Source organism: Ambystoma mexicanum, chromosome 7p (genome assembly GCF_040938575.1).
Source record: "Ambystoma mexicanum isolate Mex_15411 chromosome 7p, UKY_AmexF1_1, whole genome shotgun sequence".
Classification (NCBI taxonomy): domain Eukaryota; kingdom Metazoa; phylum Chordata; class Amphibia; order Caudata; family Ambystomatidae; genus Ambystoma; species Ambystoma mexicanum.
In genome coordinates, this window is record NC_090939.1 from 940339204 (window position 1) to 940364672 (window position 25469).

The 25469-nt window shown below is 48.5% G+C and overlaps 1 protein-coding gene across 2 annotated transcripts in view; it reads right to left on the bottom strand.

Annotated features, from left to right (window-relative positions):
• The window catches only part of TFG (trafficking from ER to golgi regulator), a 281045-nt gene that overhangs the window by 101460 nt on the left and 154116 nt on the right, over window positions 1-25469 (bottom strand). For both annotated transcript variants that reach the window (XM_069637270.1, XM_069637269.1), the window contains exon 6: window positions 371-496. In XM_069637270.1, the coding sequence (XP_069493371.1) occupies window positions 371-496 (126 nt within the window). The remainder of the gene's footprint in view (window positions 1-370; window positions 497-25469) is intronic.

The window sequence follows — 25469 nt, forward strand, 5'->3', positions numbered from 1 at the left end:
AATTTTCTAAAGCTGGCTGTCACAAATATCCATACTTTGTGTTTTGGGAAACGCCATACTTTACATGGCCAAAGAGCTGTGCAGCCAGATAAATCATTTCTGAAACGAACTTGCGCGTCCACCAGACGAGGATTCTTTAAACTCTATTGTAGGAATGCCAACAGAAAAACTATTTCTAGGAACCACACTATTTTCTACGTTGCACATGCAAACCAACAGTTTATACTTCCACAATTAATGAATCCAGACATTTACACTTAATTTTATCTCAGAATTCACACGACCAAAGGCCAAAGATCGGAGGCTACTCCAAGTAGTATTTGTAAACGGTTTTCAAACATGTTAGTGGCACATACAAGACCTCTCTGACCTGCTTGTTGTTGGGCTCCTGGATAGGACGGCTGCTGTGGCTGGCCTGAGGAATGGGCAGCAGAAGACGAGGACGCGATGCTGTCGGGTGTGCCAGACCGTTCTTCCACCGGAGCACTGGGTGGACCTAAAGGTGGACACAATAATGATTTAATGACAGTTTTCGGATATGGCTCAATAAACACAAAACGCAAACAACAACGCTCAAAAATACGGCTGGTAAAATGCAGCCATGCTCTCGAAATTCAACGGTAAAGGGGTGGCCTCAATGTTAAAATGAAGCCGTTATGGCAAAACACTTAGTGCAGAAGGCTGTTATGTAAGGGCATCATAAAACCATACATCTGAGGCAGTATATAAATCCACTCTTAGTACAAGCCTGCTGAGAACATTTGGTAGCGTAGACAGAGCAGCCAGGATTATTTTAGGACTGACAGGGGGCTGTAGCTTGGTAAAAAGAAATTGTAGCATACATATGGTCCAAAGAAGCACTAGGTATTGTAAAAATAAAATAAAAGGTTTATTTAAATACAAGTAAACCAAGATAAATCTTGGGAAAGGGAAGTACTATCAACATCATATAAACATAATTATAAAAAACAACTCAATAGTTATGGCATGCACATCAAGGTAAAAGCTTATTTAGAGGAGCATGTAGCAAGTCAAGTAACGTTAAGTCAAACCTAAGGTTACATATTCAGGATAGTAATATACTATTCCTGGGGAATAAAACCAGGTTAGATATACTTTTAGAATACAATCAGTATTTCAAGGGTAGTTGACCCAGTCAGTCATGCAGCGACACTCATGAAATCAGATAGCCCAACTCCTTGCAACATTACTTTTCAGAACTGAGTTCAGAGCTAGTAAAATAACCAAGGACGTATTTTTAAACAGAAACTTCTGGCCTGTGGCCAGCGCCATGCGGCTCATTCTTTCTGGAGTGTTAGGCAAAGTTTGTATGCAGTACCCTCTGGGACCACTACACACAACTCTGACTACAGGTATAGGAAACCCACTCTTTGGTATAAGCTTGTACTACACAGTTTTGGTACCGTGTTGAGCAGCCAGGCTTATCTCAAGAGGGGTCAATGTGAGCTGTAGTGGAATTACACAGATTCACAGTTACAAGAATTCAAATAAACTCTTACATCAAGGTTTCTTGCATAAACAATTATTCATTTATTTATCAGTCAGTTATAAAAAAAACCTTCTTCAGAAGGGAGCAATATAATAGTAACACACAAATACACTTAAATACTGTACACTCTTAGTTTCTAAATCAGTAGAGACCCTTTTGGGATGGCCCACAGACACAACCTACACCCACAGGTGACTTCAATAACTAGGGTGCTGGGGAAATTAATATCTTACTGTTGGCATTTAGAATATTCTTAAAAGTTGGTAAAAGGCAAAAGGTTATTAGAACAAGAGACCACAAATATTCTTAAGCAGGCAAATACTTTTGGATCCCCAAGAAGAGTCATACAAATCAATAGGCTAAGCCAAAGTCAATGGGCAAAAGTCTTGTATAGGATGAAGCACTTCTGGTAAGTAAATGGAAAAGTCTTTGCACAAGTTCTTAGGAGTCTGATGAAAAGAAGAATCACATGTAGGGCCACAAGCTGATTAGACTTGTGAGTAGTAGAAGTTACAAGCAACTCTACAGTAAGAGGTAAGTTCACTCAGACTTTTTACAGTACCTTAGAAATGAAGAAAAGATGCAGCCGATTTCTGTTCCTGGGCCTCAGTCGTGGGCACAAGAGGTAGGACGTCGGGGGACTCCTGCAATGCACTGGGAAGGTCAAAACCGGAAAACTTCCACATTCAGTTGCTGTTCAGGGTTTCAGCTCCTCGCGTCTACTGCAAATAGCAACACCGCGGTTCCTGGCTGTCGAGATGGACTTTCCTTGCTTCTGGGGTCTCACACACTGTTGAGGGTGCTCAGGTCCAGCCAGTCCTGCTTCCTGGGAGTCCGGAGGATCGTCCTGAAGCTCTAGGCCAGCTTAAAAGCAACACACACTATCTGGCGTTCCTCTCCCTGGTTATACGGTTTCCAGCAGCAACTCTCTGGAAATTCAACCAGCTCTGAGATGATGTCCATCCAGGTGGCTTACTTTGGAGTTGATTGGTCCCACCAACTCAAGGGGAGAAGTCGTCCTTGCAGGGGATTCTCCGTCGGTGCGAGCTTCATGTTTCGGCACTGCAACAGGGCTTCACCGGGCAAATGGTCCAGGAGTTGTAGCAGGTGTCCTCTTCAAGCTCTTCTTCTGTTCCTTCGTCCAGTGGTCAACTCTGCCTTCCAAGCCAAAAGACTTGCTTTTTATTCAGTTCTCTCCCATTCATTCCAGCCTAGCTGTCAGTCACCCAGCAGGGTGGCTGTCCTTGCTGGACAATCAGTTGGCCAATCATGACAGAATGCATTTAGGTCTCCTAGGAGACTAAGCACAGGGAGGTTCGGGCACCTCCCTCACTTCCTGCCTACTCCAGACACCCTGGAGCCAGAGGAAAATGAAGAGACCACACCTGGTTTGGCGCGCAGAGTAGATCTCAAGAAGGACCTTTCCACAAAGAAAGGCGAAAAAAGAAGACCAAGGCCATTCTGACAAAAATGGTACCCTTGAATGATTTACTGTAGCTGCGAACACAACACGTGGTAAATGCACATCATGGTAGTTAAAACGAAACCACTGCTACCAGCGATTCAGTGAGAAAAGGGTAACATAAAAATACAAAGGGGATACTAGGTAACCCCTCCAGCACCCTATTGTAAGCTAGTGTGTGCTGGGTCTAGAAAGTTACAATGGTAAGTAAAGTCAATTTCACTTTACTGCTCTGGGAAACAGTTTATCCCAGCAAAAGGTATTTAAACCTTGGGGAAATCTGAAAGACTTCCCTGTGCCACTGCACTGAAGGTGCTGTGTGACACAATGTAAAAGACCATGCCTATGGAGTTTGTCAGACGCCACAACCAAAAGAAACACTGTTAAAAATCACATTTAAATGCATGAGAGAGTGGGAAAAAGAGACTCTCTGCAGGTTAAAAAAACTCAAGTCCTAAAATCCAGCAAAGTTGCTCGGGGTCTCTAAGGTGGAGGGCATTAGCACATTTCTGAGAATTCTCCCCAACATGGAGTGGCCGTCTTTCTTGCTCAGGCCTCTTAAAAAAACAAAAAGGGGTTAAACAAGTTTCCACGTTGACCCTAAATAAGGCAGAATAGGAATAATTTGTCTTTTATGGAATTCTATACAATAAGGAACAAGTTACTTACCTGTAACTGTTGTTCTCCAGCATGGGTCTGGCATGGATTCACATGCTCATGAATATTCCCCGTCGTCAGGCTGGGAATCCTCGGTAAAGAAAAAACCAGTATCAGTTTCGTTTCTGATCTGTCTTTCGTAGTAGTAACCAATCACTGATCTCTGCGTCATACTGACCACAGCCAATGACTGCCCTCTACCTAAGCCCCGCCTCTGGCAGCCATCTTCAGATTTGGAAGCACGTGAAGTGGCAGTATGACCAAGTGAAGAGCCGCAGAGGGGTAGGCGGGAGGGTTCGCATGTGAATCCATGCTGGAGAACAACAGTTACAGGTAAGTAACTTGTTCCTTCTGCAGCATGGGGTCTGGCATGGATTCACATGCTCATGAATAAAGAATACATAGCAGTACACACATGCACAACCACGGGAGGTGGCAAAGGCTCAACATTAAGCATTACATAAAACTCAACATTAAGCAAATCTTACCTCCTCACCAGGCTCACCTTAGGCGAACAGTTTGCGCAGCACTGCTTGGCCGACCCTGGACTCCTCCCTGGAATCCCGATCGACGCAGTAGAATTTCGTGAAGGTGTGCGTCGACCTCCACATAGCAGCCCTGCAGATGTCCAGCAGGGGCACACCAGATAGGAATGCCGTGGTAGCTGCGATCGCTCTGGTGGAATGGGCTCTCGGACGGCCAGGCAGCGGTCGGTTTGCCAACTGATGACAGTACATGATACAGCCGGAGAGCCATCTGGAAATGGAAGCCTTCGAGAGAGCCTTCCCCTGATTGACAGGTCCAAAGTTCACAAAGAGTTGTGACGTCTTCCGAAAACACTTTGTGCGGTCCACGTAGAACTTCAGCGCTCTAGCCACATCCAGCGAGTGCAGAGTCCTCTCAGCCGGCGACGAAGGCGACGGGAAGAAAACAGGCAACACCAAGGGTTCGTTGAGGTGGAAGTCCGACGGCACCTTGGGCATGAAGGAGGGGTGCGTCCTGAGCACTACCCTTGTGTCGTGAAAAGTCAAGTACGGGGCCTTGCAGGAAAGGGCCTGGATCTCTCCCACCCGTCGTGCAGAGGTGATGGCCACAAGAAACGCTGTTTTCCACGACAAGAACTTCAACGGGGCCGAGTGCAGAGGCTCGAACGGAGGTCCCATGAGCTTGGTCAGCGCCACGTTGAGCTCCCACGCCGGGGCCGGAGCCTTCACCGGCGGGAACGATCTGAACAGTCCCTTCATGAACTCTTTCACCAGACGATGAGACCACAAGGACGTCCGCCCCGTGGTTCTGGTGTATCGGGAGATCGCAGCAAGATGAATCTTGATGGACGCGTGCGCCAGTCCAGCTTTGGCCAGCGTCAGTAGGTACGGCAGTACTTGGGGAGCCGTAATCCGTAGAGGGTTAATCTTCTGTGCGTGGCACCAGACAGAGAAGCTCTTCCATTTGTGTCCGTAGCATTTAAGAGTCGAGGACGCCCTTGCCTTTGCAAGAACCTCTCTGCAATTGGCCGGTATGTCGTATCCTCCAAACTCTAACGCTGCAGGAGCCAGGCCTGCAAGTTCAGCGACTTCGGGTCGTGGTGGAGGATGGCGCCTCCTTCCCTGGAGAGCAGATCCGCGTCCACTGGTAGCTTGATTGACGGGGACGCTGACAAGTCCAGAAGGTCCGGGAACCATATCTGCCTCGGCCACGCAGGTGCGACGAGGATCATCCTGCACCGTAACCTCTTGAGCTGGTTGATGAGCCAGATCAGCAGTGGCAATGGAGGGAACGCGTATAGGAACAGGCCCTCCCAGGGGAACAAGAAAGCATCGCCCATGCTCCTCGGCTGGGGAAACCTGCTGGCGAACCTCCGGCACTTGGAGTTCGTCGCCATCGCGAACAGATCGATCTGTGGTGTGCCCCACCGTCGGAAGAGGCGGTCCACTAGATCCTGCCGTAGTTCCCACTCGTGGCTCGAGCGCAGCTCCCTGCTGAGTGAGTCGGCGATGGTGTTTTTTATCCCTGCCAGATGAAACGGCACCAGAAACATCCTTTGGGCGACGGCCCAATGCCACAGGTCCTGCGCCTCCTTGGACAGGGCTGGGGACCTGGTTCCATCCTGTTTCCTGATGTAAAACATGGTGGTGGTGTTGTCGGTGAAGATCCTCACCACCTTGCCCTTGAGGGACGGAAGGAAGGACCTGAGGACCCAAAACACTGCACGGAGCTCCAGGACGTTGATATGGAGGGACTTCTCCGTCGGGAGCCAAAGGCCTCTCGCGTGCAGATTTTCGGTGTGCGCTCCCCACCCTTCCAGGGAGGCATCCGTGGTCACTGTCTCCTGGTGGCCTGGGGTCTGGAAGTCCATGCCCGCCGTCAAATGGGTGCGGGTGCCCCACCACCGGATCGCTCGTCAGAAGCTCTTGTCGAGTGTGATCCTCTCCTCGAAGCTGCCCGTCGTCTGGATCCAGCGCGCGTCCAGGAACTCCCGCAATGGGCGCATTCGGAGCCTGCACAGGGGGATGAGGTAGATGCAAGAAGACCTCATTCCGAGGAGGGACTTGATGGACCTCACCTTGGCCGCGCCCGCAACCAACATCCGCTGTACCTTGCCCAGAATGGCCCTGGTCCTTTCCTCCGACGGGGAGGCCAGAAGGGACACTGTGTCGAGCTTCGCTCCCAGAAACGGTGCGTCTTGCGCGGGCACCAGGTGGGACTTGGCGCAGTTCACGGAGAATCCCAGGTCCGTGAGAAGTTGGACGGTCCTTGCCGTGTGCTCCACGGCGAGCTCCCTCGTCTTGGCTCGGATGAGCCAGTCGTCCAGGTAGGGGTAGACGTGAATCCCCTCTCGGCGCAGCTGCGCCGCCACCGGTGCGAGGCACTTGGTGAATACCCTGGGTGCCGACCGTAGTCCGAAGGGAAGGGCTCTGAACTGATAGTGACGCCCTTGGACCACGAATCTGAGAAACTTTCGGTGCCCCTTTAGGATGGGAATATGGAAGTAGGCATCCTCCAAATCCAACGACGACAGGAAGTCGCCCTCCTCCAGCTGACCCAGGACGTGCTGGAGGGTGACCATCCAGAACTTCTGTGCCTTGATGAACTTGTTCAGTCGTCGTAGGTCTAGGATGGGGCGCCATCCTCCCGTCTTCTTCTTCACGAGGAAGTATCTTGAGTAAACTCCGGAGCCCCGAAGCCTCTTTGGGACGAGTTTGATGGCGCCCTTCCTGAGCATCGCCTTTACCTCCAAGAGAAGCTGAGGGACGTGAAGTTCTTTCCTGGCCACAGGGGGGGACGCGCGGGCACCTTCTTTGAAACTCGAGCGCGTGGCCCTGGGCCGGGCGTCCAGCACCCAACGGTCAGTGGAGATGGACTTCCACACGCTGACGAAGCTCGCCAGCCGGCCTCCCACCGGGGTGCTTCGGTGGGGGCCCGACCCCATGGCCAGTTCAGTCCTGTTTCGACGAGGCTTTGCCACCTTGACCTACTTGGCGACGACGGCGGGGTCCGCCTGACTTGCCTCGTCCCCTGTAAGCTTCCTGCGACGACGAACGGGCCGCTTGACGGTAGGTGGAAAATCCGCCGCCGGAACCTTTGGAGGCGCCCTTGCCTCCGCCGCTCCGAAAGGGCGGCCGCCGTTGCTGGAGAACCCCGAGAGCCCGGGCCGTCTCCGTGTCCGCTTTGATGGCTTGAAGGGAATTGTCCACTGTTTTCCCAAACAGATTGTTTCCATCGAACGGCATGTCCAAGACTCTGGTCTGTACGTCTTGACGGAAGTCAGTAGCCTTGAGCCATCCACGCCGCCTAAGGCACACGCCGTTGCCCAACTGGCGAAATCCAGTGTCGGCAATGTCCGTCGCAATCGTGATGGCGTGCTCCGACACCACCTCACCTTCCTGCAAGATCTCCAGGGCATCCGCCCTCTTGTCGTCCAGTAGGAAGTCCAGCAGGAGGGCCAGTTTGTACCTCAGCTCCCTGTCATAGCGGGCTATGATAGCCAAGGCAAGGCGTTGGCCGCCTTAATCGTCGTCGCTGCAGACGAGATGACCCTGCGCCCCATCGTATCCAATTTCTTTCCCCCGCCGTCCGGAGGGGAAGTCGATGTGGAGGCCGCACCCCCCCCCCGCTTTCTTCCTGGCCGCCGCGGAGACGACGGAGTCCGGGGTCGGGTGTGCCCGGAGGCACAAGGGGGCCGCGTCCGGGACGCGGTACTTCTTCTCGTACCGGTCTCTTCTAGCCGGCGTCGTGGATGGGTTCTTGAGGAGGGCGAGGCCCTCATCCCAAATATCGTCCAGTAGAGGCACGGCGAGGACCGTCTTCCTCTTGGCCTTACGCCGTTGATAAAGGAAACCTTCCTTCTTCTTCTCCTCAGGGCAGAGCTGGAAGAGCTCGGATGCCCTGGCGATCATGGAGTGAAACAATCCAATCTCGTCGGGCGGGGAAGCCCGGGTGGGAGGTGACGAAGGCAGATCCTCGTCGTACACCTCGTCGTCTGTACCCGTCGTGGCCGTGTCAGTCCCCGTATCATCCCCTCGAGTCGTGGACGGGGAGGAGGGCTGAACGGGGCGCGACGGCTGAAAAGGAGGTGGAGGGTGAATCCTCCTTTTCTTAGGGGGAGGGCTGCCAGAAGGGCCTGGTTCCGGGTCCCCCGACGGGAGTGGTTCCTCCGCTGGTGGTAACGGCAGTCTCGTCCTTATCTCCGAGCATAAGGACTGTATAGCCAACAAAATGGCCGCCAAAATGGCCGCCGAGTTGTCTTGCGGCGCTGGTAGAGGGGAGTCCGACGGGCGGTCAGGGGCCCCGTCGGCACCCCCGACGATATCGTCGTCTCCTGCGTCGGGATCCCTCCCGACGGGCTGGTCTTCTTCCACGCCAACGCCGTGGCTTAAGACCTTGATCAGCTCTTCCTGAGAGGTTGAGGCCGAATCCACGACGACCTCCTGCCCCCCCCCTTTTTCTTCTCCGCCGGAGGTTTCACGGGGGTCCTGTCGATGGGCATAAAAGAGGACTCCCTCCGCGGTGGCAGTGATACTCTGAGCCCCGAGGTCGCCACCACTGGTGTAGCCTCCACAGGCTGAGCCAGGGCCGCCGCGACTGTCTCGATAGAGGCCTTGGCCGGATGGATTAAGGCTTTCACCACCTTAGGTGCGCTCACCCCGCCTTCTCCTTGAGGGGGGGGGGGGACACTGCCTCGCTCCCCCTCCGATGGGGCCTTCGAGCTCGACCGGGGCCTCTCCAGGAGCTTCGCCGGGTGCTCGGCTTTCCTCTTACCCGAACCAGAGAGTTGGCTCGTGGTTGATGGTGCCGTGGAGGATGCGCCCTGCCTGGCGCCCGTAGAGCCCGACCGTTCGGCGCTCCCGGTGCCAGCGGATTCGCGGTGCTTGGCCTTGTGATGGACCCCCGTCGCCGGGGCGTCCTCAAAGGTCTTAGAAGACCGCTCGGATTTCTTCCTCTTCTTCTCGCCGGACGGGCTCTTCCCTTCCAGCCAGTTGGCGAGACGTTGATGGCGGTCCTTCATGGTCCGCTCCGACATGTTGCCGCAAAACGCACAGTCCTTTTCCACGTGCGTCTTGTCCTCATGTAGGCAGTAAAGACAAAAGGAGTGTTCGTCCTCCTTAAAGACATTCTGCAGCTGGCATCCAGGGCAGACCCTGAACAGCTTTCCGGGCGTCGAGCTTCCCTTCTCCTGGGCCATGTCCGAGTTGGGCCTGAGAAACTTCTGGAGTCCTCCAAAAGCGTAGCTCGACGAAATCTTCACCCTTGAGGGGCGTAGACGAATCCGACACGGGTCCCCGTTGATCGGATGGAGAGTCGGTGGAGCTTGAGGCTCTTTTTGACCGAAAAAACAAAGTTTTTGAGAAAAAACGTGAAAAAATAGCACTAACGCTCGAGAGCAATAGCACGAGGATCCCAACACATGAACGTGCGGTAAAAATCTGAAGATGGCTGCCAGAGGAGGGGCTTAGGTAGAGGGCAGTAATTGGCTGTGGTCAGTATGACGCAGAGATCAGTGATTGGTTACTACTACGAAAGACAGATCAGAAACGAAACTGATACTGGTTTTTTCTTTACCGAGGATTCCCAGCCTGACGACGGGGAATATTCATGAGCATGTGAATCCATGCCAGACCCCATGCTGGAGAATTGCTAATTCTTCAATAAACAGTTATGAACCCTCCTAATGGTATGTATTTTGCCAACATCTGAAGCCTGAAAAGTAGATCCATGCAGGCTTGACATGTGATCAACTTCGCACCAGACCCGCAGATGAACTGGCCTGCTGTTAAATCTCAGTTAACAGTTTAATAGTATCCACTACAGAGTGTAATTTGCTTTCTGACTGAGAAATTCAAGAACATTCATACATGTATCATTTTACTAGCCCATAATATAGCTATAGCCGGTAAAATAGATCAGTGGGTTGAACGCTTGCTGCTGCGATGTATGCGTTTGTGTAATCTGTAGGTTAAAAACCCGGCAAGCCCAACTCATCCTTCTGAGGTTGATAAATTGTAACACAGGCTGGGTGATAATGTATGTATATTTGTTCTATATAAAGCGAAGCCTAAGTGCTATATAATAGCACATCATTATCATTTGACCTTGGATGTCTGCTCGCATTTACAGTCATTTGGTAATATGGCCCTGTACACACTGATATTAAAGATACATATGGTGATCCATTCTTGTATAAAATGTTATCACATTACAGTGATATCATAACCATATTTTTCGTAGTGTACTGAGGAGCAACGCTATGTGACGCACTTCCTGTTTTGTCAAGGGGTGAAAGGTTGTGTTCCATCGCTTCCCGTGATGTCACTTTGGGGGGAGGCGGGAGGGGAATAGGGGTTGGGTGGACAATCACTTCCTGTGATGTCATCAGAGGTCACAGGTTGTTTGATGTCACTTCCGCTACCCCAGGCATTTTGGTGAAAACAACTCCTACTTTCTGGCGGGACCTCAATAACTATTTTAGAATGTACTAAGCAAATCAGGGAAAGCAAAATCCAATTACACTTTGAGAGACACAACGTATTTCAAGGCAGGTAATTGATATATTGGTACATAACTCCACACTATAGCTAGTTATACCCAGTATACGTAGTGTAGAATGCATTTTCTAAGCTAAGTAAGAACTTTATTTACCTATTTTAGAATAGCACCAAAGCAATTCAGGGAAGCACAACCCAAGGTTACAAGTTTAGATGAGCAGCAGCTAATCAAGGTGATTAAGGCCTATATACTTTTTAAAGGAGCCTCAAGCTAATTAAAGCAATGTATACACCCTAAGAATGTTTTGGATCTGTATGAAGCAGAACAGGTAAATCAAGCCCCAATGTTGCACTTTAAGAAAGGCACAATGTATTTCAAGGCAGGTAAACCCTATTGGTAAGCTTTTACACTCATTCAGTTAAGCAATGATAAAACAGTACCAACACTTGTTACTTTTTAGAAGGGGGGGAAACACGATTCAAAGTTATTATACACTTTCTAGAGGGGTAGAATGCAACTCAAAAGGTAAGCATACACTTAATGGTATGTTTTAACTTCTTTCACAGAAATACAGTTACCACACTAACTTCTTTAGCAAGTACGTACACTGGTTATACTTTCAAGGCAGAATCCTTTTCTTATCCAGTCCTTCCCTAGTCAACTGCATGAGTTCTCTCAGACGCACAAGAGGGACCCTAGTGGTCTAGGTGCCAGCTGTAGGCAGGATGAGAGCGGGTTCAGTTGCAGGAAAGTGAAAGTTTGATAGGCGATCGTCTTAAAAAAGTAAGTATTCACTTTCAGCGTTAAAGTGTTTAGTGACTTCACAGAAGGCTCCCTATATGTGTTCCAGCATTAGGCCTGGGCAAGTGATATAGGAAAACCTCCAATAACACAAATCACCCACTCAGGCTCACAGGATGCTCACCAACTATTATACAGGGAAACAACTGTGAGAATGTGCCTTGATAATGAAGGAAAGTTATCTGAGGCTATAAAAAAAAATTAATTAAACCTGGCCGATCTCATGGTGGACCTACAGGATGTAATTTGAGATGACATCAAAATGGGCATCAAAATAGGCCCTGGAAAATCTAGCAAGAGTGAATGGTCTAAGTATTAACATCAGTAATACTAAAATCATACTATTTATAGTTAAAGTTAAATGTCCTCGTTCTATTAATTATAAATGGATGTTTTATGGACCAACAAATTGAAGTAGTAAGATGTTTCAAATATCTAGGCATGATAATCGACCAGAAGCTTAGATGGAAACTGTTAAGCAGAATTGCATGCAGTACCCTCTGGGACCACCACACACAATTAGGACTACAGGTGTAAGCAAGACCAACCTTTGGTATAAGTCTGTACCATACAGTTTGTTGGTAGCGAGCTGAGCAGCCAGGCTTATCTCAAGAGGTAATGTGAGCAGTACAAGTAGTTACACAAAGAACTTTCAATCACAGTGGTTCAAGGAGACACTTACACTCAAGGTTTCTTGGTAAAACACGGATTAATTTATTTAGACAATCATTTATAAAACATTTCACTAGAAGAAGGCAACTCAATATTATAGACCAATACACTTCAATACAAAAAATGTTTTTGAGATAGTTTGAGCTCCCTTGAAAAAAGAGCCAAATGGCAGTTCAGTTACTTAGCAGTGAGCAAAAAGGACAAAAGTAAGTAGAATAGATTATATATACTTTCTAGGCAGTGAAAATAGTTTCAGTTCACAAGAATAGTTCAAGTCACGTTCTCCCAATCGGGTTGGCACAGTACCTTTGTATGAAGAAAACAAACGTTCCTGAGGTCATGGATCCTGGCAGTTCCTGCAGATCTCGCTGTTCCTGAGCCTCAGTCGTGGGGACAAGAGGGAGGACGTCGGGGGGACTCCTTCACTGCACGGGATCGTTGAAGAAAGCAAACAAAATGGAGTCACTTCAGTTTCCAGTAGCTGTATATTCAAGAACACAAACTGCGGTCCCTCTCCCTGGTTAATCCTAAGCAGCCTTGAGAATGGTATCCAGGTGTCTTACGAGTTGATTGGTCCCACCAACTCAAAGGAAGAAGCCGTCCTTGAAGGAGCTTCTCTATCGAATGGAGTTTGGCAATTCAGACCTGCAGCAGGGCTTCACCAGGCAAACCAACGGTCCAGTGGTTGCAGCAGCCGGCCTCTTCCAGCTCGTCTTCATGTCTTTCGTTCCAGTGGTCGACTCTGCCTTCCATTCCTGGAGACTCGCCTTTCAAACAGTTCTCTCCCTTTCATTCCAGCCTAGCTGTCACTCACCCAGCAGGGTGGCTGTCCATGCCGGACAGTCAGCCAGCCAATCACGCCAGCGTGCATTTGGGTCTCCTAGGAGACTAAGCACAGAGTTTCGGGCACCTCCCTCACTTCCTGCCCACTCCAGACACTCGGGCGCCAGAGGTGTAGGAACAAAGGGACCAAACCTGGTTTGGCACGCAGAGAAACACTAGAAGGACCATTCCAAAAATAAATGGAGAAAAAAAGAAGACCCGGACCTGTTTAAACAAAGGGGGCTCGGGCGCCATCTTCAAAAACATGGCTCCCGCGATTTGTTCGGGGTCAGGAAAAATCATGGTAGTTTGTTGTAAAACCACTGCCACCAGCCATTTCGAGAGGAAAGGGTAGCAATTGACTGCTACATGAGTTTCTAGACATAAGGGATACTAGGTAACCCCTCCAGCACTCGATTGTAAGATAGGGTGTGCTGGATCAAGGAATTTGAAAAGACTGGTAAAGTCAATTTCACTTTACTTTCTCTGGGAAACAGTACTTTATCCCAGAGAAGGTATTGAAAACTTGGGACAGCCTAAATGGCTTCCCCTGTGTCACTGCACTGAGGGTGCTGTGTGACACAAATGAAAAGATGATGCCTATGGAGTTGTCAAACTCCATAATCAAAGAACACAAGAGTAAAACACATTCAAAATACATGAGAGTGGGAAAAAAGGCCCACACTCTCCAGGTAAAGAAAATCAAGTCCTCAAAATCCAGCAAAGTTGCCGCGGGTCTCTAAGGTGAAGGGAATTAACACATTTATGAGAATTCTCCCTAACATAGGCTGACTACGAGAGCTACTCCCCCGACTTTAGCAATAGGTCTGTCTTGTTGAAAGATGGTGTAACCTGGTGGGAGGGCTAGCAAAAGACCCGGACCTGAAGCTTCATGAAGCCATGTCTCTGATCGCTATGGCATCAAGTTCAAGATTGGTAATGTCGTGGATTTCTGTGGCATGTGCAGGGAATGATCTAACATTAATCAGTGCACATTGCAGTGGCGCCAGATTAAGCTTGTTATTGCTTTTACCAGGTTGTGTGGTGGTGTCGGCTTTAGTGGCCTTGGGCAGTGCCGTTGTAGAGACTTTGATAGTATCAGGCGAGACAGATTTGTCGCGTGGAGTGCGGGTGGTGGGTTGGAGACAGGCCCTGGTAGCATGGGCATAACGGGAGTGCTGGCCTAGGAGTGTGTTTCTAGTGCTGACAGATCGTGGGTGTTTGAGTGGTTGGAGGGTATTGGGTGGTTTTTCTGGTCGGTAGAGCCTAACATCTGAGGAGTTGTGGTAGTCCACAGTGGAGCTGTGAAAGTCAGCATTTGGATGAGTGGGTTTGGAGAAGGAGGGTAGGAAGGGGGTGGGCAGGATGTCAGGGGTGTTTCGGGGTGGTAGGTTGGCCAGTGAGGTAGACTATGCAGCTGCTCGGAGGGTGTCAGTACATATAGGGCAGGCAGGCAGTACAAGTAACACGGTTGACTTCAATACATATAATGCAGGCAGGCAGGCAGTATGACTGGCACGGAGGGCATCAATACATATAATGCGGGCAGGCAATATGGGTAACAGTGATAATATTTAATTGCTGTTAGCAGTAGTATCAGATGCAATATTAATGGCAATCTCTAGTTGTTTGAGGCACTTAAATGGGCAATGAGGTCATGGGCAGCAGACTGTGAATGCAAGTGGTGGTTCTGCTTGCCGTAGGAGTGTTTCTCAGACTGAGATAACGCAGTCTGACAAGGGGCAGGCGGGAGCGCAGGGGGAAGACGGGATGGCAGCTGTAAATGTTGCAGTGTGCTGAAGCACCGTGCAGGGATGCCGTGAGAGCACGCACTGCAGGGTGGGCAAGGCGCCTTGGTGCTGTGGTCACATAGTAGATAATAGGTGTGTTCTTACCATGTGCAGGGCATGTGGGCAATCAGTTTGGCAATGTCCAGGCGGTACTTCAGGCGTAGATGTTGTGATGATGAAGTTTTCAGGCAGCCCTTCAGCCCTCCCAGCTCAGACACGCTTGGGACAGGGGGCCTTGTGCAATGGGCCTTAGGCAATGGGGCTGGCTTCCGCCTGCTGGCGGCTACAATTGGATGATGTAGCTGTGACGTGAACGGTTGCCTAGCAACCGAATAACCAAACGGGTGGGGTAGCGGCGGCCATTTTAGGAGCAGCTGGTAATTCAGATGGCTGGCGCTTCGTTTGTGGCACGAGATTAAGTGTTATGGGCCAGAAAACACCTTGGTAGTGGAGCGCTTGCAGGCAGCATGTGGGCATTAGGTTGTGCAGGCTGCGGGAATGTAGTGGAAGATGCCGGACTTCCTGAGACTGCGGTGTACGCATGCTGAAGACACGTGTCAAGCACAGTGAGCACGTGGAGATGGATATCAGATGAGATGAGATGGATATTGTTAGGCAAAGTTTGTATGCAGTACCCTCTGGGAACACTACACACAACTATGACTGCAGGTGTAAGCAAACCAACCTTTGGTATAAGTCTGTACTACACAGTTTTGGTAGCGTGTTGAGCAGCCAGGCTCATCTCAAGAGGGAAATAAGAGCAGTAATGATGTTACACAGAGGTTTACAATCATAGGTGTTCAAATAAACTCTTATACACAAAGTTTCTTTGATAAATACTTATTAATTTACTGTCAGTTATAAAACATTCATTAGAATGAGGCAATTATATAATACACACATATACTTCCAATACTTTTCATGAGTAAAAGCCAAAAGGTTATCAGAACATAAAATACTACAATCCGACGTCTACGGGAGAGGCACCTCTCCACCACTGCAGGAGCAGTGCGGTGCGCTGCCTAGGAGGGAAGCCGGAGCTTCCTCCTCCTTGTAGGTAGGCCACCTGGCTATTGCATTCTCATTGCAATAATTCCTTATTTCCTGGCCACCCGTGAAACAATTTCACCGTCTTACATCACCGCCCGAAAACGCCGCAGAGGCTACCATCAACGCCTGCTTATCATCTGAATTTCATGAGACCCCCTACACTGTGTGCTGCCTGAGCCCCATTCTAAGTTGGCCGCCCGGCGTCCTTAGGCACCACTTTCTTCGTGCCTGGACCTGCCCACGCTCCCATTGGCCATCCACCTCGAAATCTGGGCCAATAGCAGACCGGGAGGCGTGAGCTGGCTTCAGCTCGAAGGCCTGCTACAAGGCTGTATGCCTGTCCCTGCCTGTCCCGCCTTCATCATCTGACGCCCACGGGAGAGGCACCTCTCCACCACTGCAGGAGCAGTGCTGTGCACTGCCTAGGAGGGAAGCCGGAGCTTCCTCCTCCTTGTAGATAGGCCACCGGGCTATTGCATTCTCATTGCAATAATTCCTTATTTCCTGGCCACCCGTGAAACAATTTCACCGTCTTACATCGCCGCCCGAACCCGCCGCAGAGGCTACCATCAACGCCTGCTTATCGTCTGAATTTCATGAGACCCCTACACTGTGTGCTGCCTGAGCGGCATTCCAAGATGGCCGCCCGGCATTCTTAGGCACCACTTTCTTCGTGCCTGGACCTGCCCACGCTCCCATTGGCCATCCACCTCGACTTCTGGGCCAATAGCAGACCGGGCGACGTGAGCCGGCTTCTGCTCGAAGGCCTGCTACAAGGCTGTATGCCTGTCCCTGCCTGTCCACGCCTAACCTCACCGTCGCCTGAAAACTCTGCTCGATTCCAATCCCGTCCAGAACATCACGGTACAGTGCAATTCCGTAACTTTCACATCCGAACAGCGCTATTGAAACGCGCATTAAAACCAAGGAACTCAGCGATCACTCTAGCTCACTGTAACTGAGTCAGCCTATGCTAGACCCATCTACGTGCCAATTGTGGCCATACAAGCCTAGCCAATGCTTAAATCTGTTTACTATGTCCAAAATAAGACTCGTTGAGAATACTCCTAGCCATGCTTATTTTTACTAATGCTACCTGATTTTACTCGTGTGCATTCGAGACTCTCTGCATCTCGCTCATTGTGCACCGCCTAGCTTACGCTGTTAACCAATACTCACAATCTTTGTCAATATTGCTTGAATACTCCTAGACCTTGCTGCTAATCGATGCTTCTCGCTTATGTCGTTAGTTAATGCCTGAATTCAGATGATAGACTACTGCCCCTATTTTTGTTTTTCTGCCTCAACCCTTAGTGATAAACTGAAACTAGGCGTGTCACCCCATGGTACTGATTCCTACTGAACACCACTGTACTAAACTGCTGCCTGTTAGACCCAATGCCAATACTGAACTTATGTGAACTATTGCCTTTGTTAACTACTGCCTTTGTACTTGAACTAACACCTCTTACACCGCAGTGATACAGTACCTAGATGATACATGACTGTATGCTAACTGACAACAATTACGCTGCACTAGTCCTATCCTGCCCATTTATATAATGTATCTCCACTCGCTTTATACGGTGTTACTGAGATCACTACTTTATACCATGAATAGCCAATACCAAACCATGCTATCAAATATACGAGCGCTTACCCAACTTTTACAAACCACCTGAAATGACCACCATACCCTGTCCTGCTCTCCTGAGGAACCTCAAACTATGTGGCAGGCTCCCAAGGCTCTATGACCCTTTAACTAAATTAGCCCACAGCAAGGCGAATACAAGCCCCCTTAGTCCTTCCCTGCACCCTCTCCAACTGAACAGTAGACTCTACCATGAGCCCATCCGCGCCCAGAAAAGTATGCATGAATCTTTGCCACCACCCCTAAATCCAGTACAACATGGAACCAAGGGAGCACTCCTAAATGCCCGCTCCATGGTAGCCCATGCTACAGACATTGCCGACCTACTCTACAACGAAGATCTGGACTTCTTAGCGCTCACTGAATCTTGGCTACATCCCACAGCAGGCCCTGCAATTATGCTAGCCATACCAGATGACTATACTTTACCAAGACTCGATCGTACCACCTCTCGAGGCGGAGGTCTTGCCATTATAGCCAAAACCAAATTCCCTCTGATAATTGAGTCACCCTCCAATGCAGGATCTTGTGAATCCTTAACTGCAAATTTAACCCTATCTAATACACAATCCATCTCCATTCACCTTATCTACTGACCACCTGGCCCTTTAGGGTCATTTGAAGAAGACCTCACAAATATCTTCAAAAACTCCTCAAAATGCATCCTACTAGGAGACTTTAACCTCGGTTTTAGCGACCCCGTAGACGCCAACGCCACAACAATCAATAACACCTTAGAGGAACTGGGCTTTACCCAGAAGATCACCGAGCCCACTCACACCAAAGGTAGAACTCTGGACTGGTTAGCTGTGCACAACTGCCCAGTCTTGGTCTCCGCTATACTCCCCCAGCCCTGGACAGACCACTACTTGATATCATTCACCCTAGAGGCAACCCCATCACAAACTAACAGTATAGCTCCAGCCGTCCAGTCCCGAAACAAAAAGAACATTACCCCTGAAAATCTGATCCCGTTGATCGCACCGACTTTGAATGCCATTCCAGATCACACAGATCCATTCACGATGGTAGACATTTACAATCAAATCATGCTCTCATCCATTGATGTCATAGCCCCCGTGAAGCTAAAAAAGGGCAAACCCCGCAAACATATCAACTCTTGGTTCTCTCCTCATCTTAAAGCCCTCAGACAGGAAAAGCGACGTTGTGAAAAAACCTGGAGAGCACACCCTTCAGAAAAAAATAAAAAAAGTCCGAGCAGACTAGCATCCCAATATAGAAAAGAAATTATACTGGCCAAACAAATATCCTATAGCACTCGAATCTCACAAGCTAAATCCAACACTAGAGAGCTCTTCTCAATACTAAAAGAGGTTGAATCCCTGATCCAAGCTCCTGACTCGCGCATCAAAGACAAAGATTGGTGCACTGGTATACAAAATGCCTTAGCCAACAAAATCTCCTCTCTCAAGACGAAGATAAGCACTAAAAAAGAATCCCTTCTCTCCTCTACTAAACCGAGCATCTTCACCCACAAAAAGACTCACCCGACTCAATCACACCCCCCTGCGCACAATCCCCTCTAACTTCCACAAAGTATCCACCAAAGAGGTAGAAAATGTCATTCTCACCCTCAAACCATCGAACTGCCACGGAGACCTTTGCCCTGCACAAGTGATAAAGGATGCGGCCGGTGATCTCGCACCATTTATTAACAAACTAATAAATGCGTCTTTCACATCAGGCACCGTACCCAATAACTTGAAACAATCATGGGTCCTCCCCTTGCTCAAAAAAACGAATCTAGACCCATCTACTCCCACTAATTACCGCCCCATTACCACAGTACCGTTCCTTCTGAAGATCCTCGTCAAAATAGCATACCAACAAATCCAACATTACCTCGAGCACTTCCATCTCCTAGGCGTCCGACAATCGGGCTTGAGGCCTCAGCATGGTACCGAAACTGCACTTATAGATCTTAAGGCACAGACAGACGAGCTGAGAGATCAGGGTAAGACTGCACTACTGCTACTCCTGATCTCTCAGCTGCCTTCGACCTGGTCGACCACAAGATCCTGTGCGACCACCTACAAAAAGCAGCCCACTTCTCTCAAGAGGCAACTGACTGGATCCAATCCTTTCTAAATAACCGCACGATGAGTCTTCTCCCTACTAGCAGCAGCCGACCCAACGCCCATCACATGTGGCATGCCTCAGGGATCTTGCGTCTCCCCAACACTATACAACATCTTCACGAAGCCCCTTTTCGATGATCTAGACGATCTGGGTATCACCTACACTAATTACGCCGATGATACCCAGATCCTCATCCCGTTGTCTGGGGATTATTACAAGGATTTGGCCTTCGTTAACAAAGTGTACCTCATCATCCAGGCATGGATGGCTTCACACAGTCTATGCCTGAATGATGACAAGAGAACTCCTCATTCTAGGCTCCACACATTACCTCAACAAACTTGCCCAAAACTACTAATCGTTCGTAATCGACAATAATAAGATTATGGTAGCCAAGGAGGTTAAAACCCTCGGCTTCTACCTAGACTCTACCCTCACCTTCAGTAAACAAGTTAATGCGATGGCATCCGTCACCTCCTATACATGCAAACTCATTAGGGCAGCCAAACCCTTTCTCTCTCTCCTGCTAACTGGATCACCCTAGCCAGGGCTCTGATCCTGTCCAAGTTGGACTATTGCAATGCCCTATATGTAGGCTGCAACAAATATCACAAATAAAGTTAAAATCCTTCAAAATAATGCCCTAAGAGCGGCCCTCAGTATCCCGAAGAAAGCCCATATTTCTGATTCCAGAAGGTCTGTCAATTGGCTATCCACCAAAGACAAAATATTCCTCAAATCGGTTTCTCTGATTCATAAATGTCTCCACGAAGCAGCCCCTCAATACCTCATCTCCAGATTCACCAGACCTACCCTTTCTCACCCTTCTAGAACGGCCAACTCCAACCTCCTCCTGGTGCCCAGGTTTAAACGTACAATGTCCGGAGGAAACAGCTTTCCAGTAAAAGCAGCTCAATTCTGGAACTCCCTTCCTCCTCCCTGCAGGGAGGACCTCCCCTACCACCAGTTCAGAGCTAAGACCATCCACTGGCTCAAAGCTATACACTTATAAAGACCTCTCGCTGCCCTGTTGCTCCCCACCACAATGATTGTAAATATGTACATTTGGTTGTCCACTGCTCAGCGTAGATACCTTTCTTGCGACTACCGGCCTATTGTATATAGTATTGCTTATATTGTATGTTTCTGTATCTGTGCCTCCTCGGCGTGACACGTCCAGCACTGTAACCACAGCTGGACTTCACTCCTCTGTATGTAACTAAGCTTTGCAATCCTCTTGTTGCTTCTGCGCCTGGCTACCCCTGGGTTAGGTGTGCAATATAAATAAAATACAAATACAATAATTCTTAGACAGTGTAGATACTTTGAGTTCACCAGAAGAGTCAATTCAATAGGCTAGGGCAAAGTCAATGGGCTAAAGTCTTGGATAGGATAAAGCGGCTCTGGTAATTAAACTGAAAAGTCTCTGTACAAGTTCTTAGAAGTAGTTTGTAAAAAAAAATCATATGTCGGGTCACAAGCTGATTAGGCCTGTGAGTTGCAAACGTTTCAAGCACTTTCACTGTGAGAGGTAAGTTCTCTCAATCTTGTTTTACAGTACCTTTCCATTAAGAAAACGATGCAGCTGAGGACTTCTGTTCCTGGCAGTTCCTGTAGATCTCCCTGTTCCTGAGCCTCAGTCGTGGGGACAAGAGGGAGGACGTCGGTGGTCTCCTGCACTGCACTGGGACAGTCAAAAGCTTGCAACTGGCAAACATCAATTTCAGTGGCTGTTTTCGCGTTTCAGTTACGGCACTGGTAATAACGCTGGTCCTGGCTGTCAAGGTGGACTGTCCTTGCTTCAGAGGTCCCACAGTCAGCTGAGGGGGGGTCAGGTTTGGTTGGTCCAACATCGTGGGAGTCCGGATCATCTTCCAAACGCTTTTGGCATGCTTACAAGTAACGCACACAATCTGGTGTCCCTCTCACTGGCTCTACGGTTTCCTGCAGCACTCTGAGGAAATGCAACCAGCTCTGAGATAGGTGTCCAGGTGGCTTACTTGGGAGTTGATTGGTCCTACCAACTCAAAGAAAGAAGTCGTCCTTTGCAGGGCTTCTCTGTCGATGCAAACTTGGTGATCGGACCTGCAGCAAAGCTTCACCGGGCAAACCAATGGTCCAGGAGTTGCAGCAGCCGTCCTCTTCAAGCTCTTCTTGGGTTCCTTCGTCCAGTGGTCAACTCTGCCTTCCAAGCCAAGTGACTCACCCTTCATTCTGTTCTCTCCCATTCATTCCAGTCCAGCTGCCACTCACCCCGCAGGGTGGCTGTCCTTGTCGGACAGTCAGCCACCCAATCATCACAGAGTGCATTTGGGTCTCTTAGGAGACTACGCACAGGGAGTTACAGGCACTTCCCACACTTCCTGCCTACCCCAGACACTCTGGAGCCAAAGGCGGTCTTCACTCCTGAAGCCCGCCAAAGGCGAATGAACAAAGACCAAACCTGGTTTGGCACGCAGAGAAAAACTCTAAAAGGATCTTTCCACAAAAACATGCAGAAAAAAGAAGACCAGGAACCATTTTACCAACGATGGCTGGGCCCCATCTTCAAAAACATGGCTCCCGTGATTTAACGTTACCGGAGCTACGAATAGTTTGCAGTCGGGGAAAAATCATGGTAGTTCGTTGTAAAACCACTGACACCAGCCATCCTGAGAGGAATGGGTAACATTTGACTGTTACATGAGTATCTAGACACGGGATACTAGGTAACCCCTCCAGCACTCTATAGGAAGATAGGTTGTGCTGGGTCTAGAAAAGTACAGGACTAAGTAAAGGCAATTTCACTCCACTGTTCTGGGAAACAGTAGTTTATCCCAGATAAGGTAGTTAAACATTGGGTAAGCCTGAACGGTTCGCCTGTGTCACTGCACTGAGGGTGCTGTGTGACACAAATGAAAAAGATGCCTACGAGTTGGTTAGACTCCATAACCAAAGGAAACAACACAGAAAACACATTGATTTGAAATGTTCAAAGTTCCAAAGTTTAGCAAAAGAGCTGGAGGGCTGTAAGGTGGGAGGAATTGGCACAGTTATGAGAATTCTCCCTAACAGATATCAGATGAGAAAGCCGTGGGAGGAAGAAGGCATGCCTTGGGAGGAAGTAATCAATTAGCAACCCCAAGTAAGCCAAGCATGTAAAACAGAGCAGTCCTTTGTATTACATTTTGTTGAAGATTTGAAAAATACAATTTATATTTAATTTTCATAGCAAATTTGTTCTAATCAGGACTGTCCGTCTGTGCCTCTTAACAGTCCCATCAGTGTTTTAACAGTTAAGGCAGAGTTTAAGTAAAACCTCAAATCCCAATTTTGCATGGTGGTCAGGCTCAAAAGTTCACCCCATGCTGATCCATGGCCATTCAACTGCACTTGTTGAGCCTTTTCCTCTGCCTGCAGCCTCCTACTTATGCTGCACCGCACTGCCCTCCTCCCCCCACGGAGTCTGCCACCTCACTGCCCTGCACGCTGTTGTATTTCCCAGTACCATTTGTTCTCAATCCGTTTTTTTGTTTCTAGATCTCATCCATTGCAACACAGTGCAACAATTTAGCCCACATTGCGCGTGTCTCTCCTAATTCGTATCCCGGGAACCGTGCATAACGCAGAATTCCCATGGGGGCTTTACCTGGTAGTAACTTTGTTAGCAGCAGGCTTTAATGTGGTCCCTGCACAAAGCCCTCCACCTTCCTTATAGGGGTTATTACTTACGCAATATTTGTCCTCAGAAACCCTACTCTGTGACTCCAGTCATAAGGCTGCAACTGAGCTAGATGGTGGGCAGATTGCATGCAGTTGATTGTAGGTGTCCTGTCAATTGGTCGACTGCAATTTGGTCGACACCATTTAGTCGAATGCCAAATGGTTGAATTTTTTTTTTTAATTTATATATATTTTTTGTGGGTTTTCGTGTGGGGAAAAAAAAAAGAAAAAAAAGGGGGTTGGGGGGGACCCCCCCCCAAAAAAAAAAAAGGAGTAAAAAAAAAAAAAAGAAAAAAAAAATTCGACCATTTGGCATTCGACCAAATGGTGTCGACCAATTGTCCTGTCGACCAAATGTTTGACCAATTGACTGGTAACCTTGATTGTAATATGTTTATTCAATTACATAAGAAAAGAGTGTTGGCAAAGCCCACAGTTTTGACTTGTTTAAGCATGGAAAAGTGTGTCTGTAAGGCAAAGGGGTTGCCAAGGGAAAGTGTGCGATGAAATTACTGCTGCTTGGCAGAAGTACAAGTGTAAGGAGTGGCCAAACCGCATACTAAGCCTTCAAACAAATTCACCCAACAGTGATCCCAATCAAAGGTGAAACGGGCACAGTCAAGATATACCTCCTTTGCTTTTTGTGGTTACAAGGGCAGGCTATACTGTTAAAAGGGCATGAATGTGATAAAAGTAGCAACCAAAACAGGAATAGTAAGTCCAAAATAAAGCCATGCCCAATCAATGATCTATAAAATATAGGTATTTTAATAGAACATGCCAATATGCAATAGCTGTGTTATAAAAACAATCAAAAACCCACTCCTCTGGAAATAATGCAGAATATGCAGCATGTAGAGTATGCAAGCACTCTGCGAAATGTAGCAGGGCTGAAAGTCAAAAAAAGAATCAAACTGTCACCAAAATAATATCCCTTTGTTATAAAAAGGATGAAATTGATGGCTTGGCACACTCTAGGTTCTAAGGTGGGCCAAGGGGGCTGGGGCATCTCACCAGTATCTTTCTCAGTTCTTAGTAGTCGAACCAGGCTTTGGGATGTGGTCTTTGCGGGCCGAACCAGGTTTGGATGCAGCAAGTCATGCTGGTCCAAGTAGTGAGGTGGCGCTGAGCCGGTTCGAAGAGATTTATCCCTGCAGTTCGAAGTAGGCATTCGAGCGGGGCAGTTCAGAGGGCTAACCAGTGTTGGTTCGAAGGTTGAGCTGGTATGAGACATTGTGACGCAATGCTTTCAGCTGTTCGAGTCACGGCCCAGTGATGGTTCGACGTTGTAATCCGGATGGTCCAATACAACAACCGAAGAGGCAGAGTTTCGAAGTTGCCAGCAGCGGCGAGCTGGATGTTAGAGCTGAAGAGGAAATGGGCTCCGATTGGCACAATGTGGCATCAAATCAGTTCAATAAATGTAGCAACAGCAGTCAGAGGAAGTTCGAAGCAGTGCCAAAAAACCACTAGGGGTCCCAGAGGTACAAAGGCGTTCGAACATAGTAGGCTCTGGTTTAATGACAGTTTGATGCTGCAGGAATCCCGCTGCTTTGCTTCTTCTGGTGCTATGAGGGACAAGACTGATCCCGGATCTCTTCACTCCCACCAGGGGGAGGCTAGGAAGTCCTACACCTCCAGTGAGGGGCCTGGGTACCAGTGTAGTTGTGCGCAGATCTTGGTCCAACAGCAGTTCACACCCAATGTGCCCTTAGGTTAGGTAAAATGTTAACCTTAGTCTTAAATCTAACACACTTTTGAGAACCCCAGAACGTTTTGCAGGACTGGTAATTATTTTTCCCTATAGCTCAGTGAGTGGGAACCTTTTTACACACTCTCAGATCCTTTTACTCTTTTTATGGGTGTCATTTTTAAGATTCTCCATAGTGTCCTTTTAATTGTACCCTCTTTTGGTATATACCCTTTTCTTGATATAGGGTTGCCCGTTGGGCTGCCCTTTTACTTTCTCTGGCTAACCTTGAGAGTACTACAGTTCCCAAGGGTAGAAAGTATATTTTGATCCCTTGTACATTTTGTTAGGTGAAAACCACTATACCCCACCTTATATTGAGTGCTGGTAAACTACAATGTATCCCCTTTCTCACTAGCACTGTAACAATTATGTTACCGGGACAAGCTTACCTTTAATGGCTAGTGGCAATGAACCTTTTTACAAACTCGGTGCACTGGTAAAGGCACAAATGGGTGCTCATTTTACCAAAATGGCCAAATTCTTCTTTTTTTGCCATTTTTGCGCTTCTTGTCCCT